Source organism: Pyrgilauda ruficollis, unplaced genomic scaffold (assembly GCF_017590135.1).
Source record: "Pyrgilauda ruficollis isolate IOZ18807 unplaced genomic scaffold, ASM1759013v1 scaffold10, whole genome shotgun sequence".
Classification (NCBI taxonomy): domain Eukaryota; kingdom Metazoa; phylum Chordata; class Aves; order Passeriformes; family Passeridae; genus Pyrgilauda; species Pyrgilauda ruficollis.
This window is the reverse complement of record NW_024508101.1, coordinates 11,655,864-11,660,151: the sequence shown is the minus strand read 5'-3', so window position 1 is coordinate 11,660,151 and position 4,288 is coordinate 11,655,864. Positions and strand designations below refer to the sequence as shown.

The window sequence follows — 4,288 nt, the reverse complement described above, 5'->3', positions numbered from 1 at the left end:
AGGGGCGGGGCCAGGCGGGGCGCGCGCGGGCGGCGGGAGCGGGACCGGCCCACGTGGCGCGGGGGGGCGCCGTGCAAAATGGCTGCTATGGAAACCGGGCGGGAAAAATCCCCGGGAAGAACCGGGGGGACGCGGGAGAGGGGGGGGCCGGGAACCGTCTACAGGCGGGGAGGGGCACGGCCGAAAACAAAAGGGCGCGATCGGGGAAGAGCCGCGGAACGGGATGGGGAGAAAAGGGGTGGACAAAATAAGGCGGCAGAGAAGGGGAAGGGGGGCTGGGGCAGCCGCAGCCCCGCTCACCGCGCACGGCGGTGGCTGCGGAGGCGAGTCAGCAACACAAAGACAAAGCGGGTCCCCTGGGGTCTGTCCTCAGAGCAGTCTGTGCCGCGGGGCTCTCAGTCCGGAGGGCGGCGGGAGGCTCCCAGCGCCTCGGTCTCATGCCTTCCGGCTCTTGAGCGCCTTGGGCTTTGCCGACTTCTTCACCTTCTTTCCCCCGGGGGACGCGGCTCCCTTCTTGGTGGTCTTCTTGGCTTTGCCCTTGTCCTTCTTCGCCGCCGCGCCGCCGGCTCCCTTCTTGTGCGATTTCTTCTCGGGCTTCTTGCTCTTGGCCGCCGGCTTCTCCGCCCGCCGGGTCGAGGACACCGTCGCCTTCTTGAGGGACTTGTGGGCGCTGTTGCCCGCGCCCCCCTCCCCGCCGCCTTCCAGTTTCTTCCTGTTGAGCTTGAAGGAGCCGTTGGCCCCGGTGCCCTTGACCTGGAGCAGCGTGTCGTTCTGTACCAGTGCCTTGATCGAGTACTTCAGGTAAGTCCTGCCGTTCTGCTGGTCGAACCAAGCCACTTTCTTGGCCTCGTTATAGATCTTGGCCAGCGAGGAGCCATTGCGCTCGCCCAGCTTGCGGATCGTCTCCACCACTAGCTGGCTGTATTTGCCCGGCTGGTTCTTCTTCTTGTTGTTCTTCCTTTTCTTCGATGGCGACAACGAGGCGCCGCCGCCTCCTTTCACCTTCTTAGCAGCCGCTTTCTTCTCCGGGGAGAGCGGCGCCTCCTCTGCCTCGGCCATGGGCAGGTCGGTTTCCTCTAGGTCTACCGACATGGTGCGGGCAGTGGCGGGCCGCGGGCCGGAGCGGGGGCGGGCGGGGGAGCGGCGGCGTGGCGGGGCCCGGCGAGCGCGCTGTGCCTGCTCCGCTCGGTGCGCCTTCTGCCGGGGCGGGCGCCGCCGCCGCCTTTTATATGGGCACGTGGCGGACCACGTTGAGAACAACAACAGCCTGGTCCGCCGCCAGCCCCGGCTTGTGCTTCTTGGGGCTCTTTGGGGCGGGGGGCGGCGGCGGCGGCGCTGGCCCTGGGTTCTCCGGAGGGAACTAACACAGGCGACGCCCTCCCGCGGCCGTCGGCAGCAGCGCGGAGGTGCCCCGCCGTGGCCGGGGGTCCCCGCCCCGGCGGCTGGGGCCACCCCCCCACCGACCCTCACCCCCCTGGTCAACGGGGGGAGGCCCCCGGGGGAGCCCTGCGTGTCCGGTGTGACCCCCCCTTCCCTCCCGGTGGCCATCGCCTCGCAGCGGAGGATGAGAAAAGCGCGGCGGGGCCGGGGCAGGGCTGGGGAAGGGCCGGGAAGCCTCCGGCCGGGCCCAGGGCCGTGGGTGTGGGGGGAGTGTGCGAGTCGTGCAGCCCCTGCAGCCCCTGCGTGCCGTGGCAGCGGGGCGGGGGCTCGAGCCCGCTGCACGGGCTGCTCTCTGTGGGCTGGGGGAAGGGGCAGCAGCGATGCTCTGAACTGAACCACCCCCATCCACCATAATTCACCCCATCTCCCCAAATTCCACCGGGGAAACGCGGCTTCGGGGGGAGGGGGCAGGGAGTGCACGACGCCTCCCTGGCCGAGCCCCGGCACTGGCCCAGCAGGGCCCGTGTGCCCCCGCTCCTGGGAGGGGGATCCGTGTGCCCCCGCCGCGACCGGGGCCGGGACACGCGGGCACAGGCACCGGGGCGTGCCCGGCTGTGCGCACACCCCTGCACATGCACACACACAGATGCACACACACACTCGCGCACACACAAATGCACACACACACACTCGCACACACACACTCGCACACACACACAGATGCACACACACTCGCACATACACACACAGACACAAATGCACACACACACTCGCACACACACACAAATGCACACACACACTCGCACACACACACACGCACACACACACAGATGCACACACACGGTCACACCGCACACGCTGCCGCACCCCGCCCCTGCCCACGCACGCCGGGCCCCACAGCCCCGCCGCGCTCCCTTTCTCCTCCTCCCGCTCTCCATCCCCCGGCTCTCTCCGCCATTTCCCTCGCCCACAGCCCCCGCCGCCCGAGGGACGAGTCCCGGCCGCCCGCGGTCTCGGGGTCCGCGGGGCAGCAGGGTCGTGCCCGGCCGCGGGTGTGACCCCATCCCGAACCGATCGGGTGCCCCCTGCTCGCCCGGCAGGAGAGAGGCCCCAGGAGAGCGTGAGGAGCCCTGCCCGGCCCGGGGCTGCTCGGGCACGGACAGGGCACAGCCCCGGCAGCCGGGCCGGCCCCGGGAGCCCCTCGGAGCACCGGGAGCACCGAGCACCGCCCGGGGACACCCAGGGTGCGCCACCGCCCGCACGGCTGCCACCGGGCGGGGTGAATGGTGTGCACGAGAGTGTAAGGTGCAAACACACACCTGTACACGCGTAATCGTGGCCCTGCAGCCGGATGGAAGCTGCGGCTAAGCCGGCTGTAGTGTGGGGTTGGATGGATGGTGTGTCTGTTATAATGTGTGATGTCTAATAGCTGCTGCTTAATGTAGTAGTTCAGTGAATTTAAAATAAATGTAAGGGCATGCATACACATAAAGACATAGCTGTATGTTCTTAAATATTGACATAAACATATGAAAATTTAAGAACAATACATGTGTACAGGTGGGTGGGTGTGCGAGCAGGGCTGGGCAGTGAGTGCACTGATCTCACCCCGGCTGTGTGGCCGGGAGCAGCACAGGGATCCAGCACCATCCCCAGCCACAGGGAGCCAGGGCTGTCACTGAGGGCTCCTCTGCCTCCCCTCCACAGACCGGGAATGGAACACACACGTGGAAATGTGTGTGTGAATGGAATGTGTGCGGGAGGCTGCCTGTGTGTGAGAGAGAAAAACAGAGAATGGGAGAAAATAGCCCCAACACACACAGACACACAGAGACACACAGACACACACAGACACAGAGACACACAGACACACACAGACACACACAGACACACACACAGACACACACACAGACACACACACAGACACGCACACACAGACACACACACACTCACACACACACACAGACACACACACACACACTCAGACACACACACACACACAGAGACACACTCACATTCTGTCCCCATATGAACACACACACTTGCATGGACACAGCCAGTCCTGTTCACACGCACGGCTCTCATACACATGCAGACAGACAGAAATACAGACAGACATACAGACATACATCTACAGAGGCAGTGTGAGGGGCTCACAGGCAGCTCTCTCTGCCTATAAATACCCACATAGTGGCGTATATAGAAACGGGGGATGAGAGGGAGCGTGCTGTTCAAACATTCTCACCCTGCACACGCAGACACACATGCATAATGTATGCAGTATGTACTGATGTGGGGACAAGCTCTCCCACTCTTCTCTCCTGCCCTCTCTGCGTGCACACAAATACATGCACGCCATTCTCTCACTATATATCTATGCACAGAGACACAGGGTGAGAGCTGTTCACACACATTATTCTCTATTGCTGTCTATAAATTCATGTGCATGTATTCCTGAGGAAAAGAGCAAGACCTATTGTCTCACACACACACATTTTCTGTCACTCTGTCTTTCTCCCTGCCCTATATAATTGTATAATTTCTGTATAATTCTTTCTCTGTATACATTACAGAGAGTGAGAGCTCTTCTCACTCAGTACTGGCTCTGCACAGTGTACACGTGTACAGAAAGTGTTCATTAATAATTATCTATGTATGAATTTACACTATATAATTAGAGAGAGCATTGCTTATACGTATTATTCTCTGTTCATATATATGCACATATACCTATACACTGAGCTGTTTTCACACATGACAGTCCTCTCTGTCCTGTATAGATATGTATATAGGCATATACACATATGTACCCTTATATACACAGATGTTCACACATAATTCTAACAGAACATAGAGACTTAGGGGAGAGCTGTTCACACACATAATTTGCTCACTGCATGGGTATACA

The 4,288-nt window shown here is 61.1% G+C and overlaps 1 protein-coding gene across 1 annotated transcript; it reads right to left on the bottom strand.

Annotated features, from left to right (window-relative positions):
* Window positions 1-6: 6 nt before the first annotated feature.
* On the bottom strand, window positions 7-1,294 carry LOC121352704 (histone H1.10). The gene has a single exon (XM_041465883.1). It carries the CDS (start codon window positions 1,090-1,092, stop codon window positions 436-438), a length of 657 nt encoding a protein of 218 aa, XP_041321817.1. The 5' UTR covers window positions 1,093-1,294; the 3' UTR covers window positions 7-435.
* Between the last annotated feature and the right edge of the window lie 2,994 nt (window positions 1,295-4,288).

Excerpts from the sequence above, each read along its gene's own strand:
- LOC121352704 (XM_041465883.1), bottom strand. The coding sequence starts at position 1,092 with ATGTCGGTAGACCTAGAGGAAACCGACCTGCCCATGGCCGAGGCAGAG.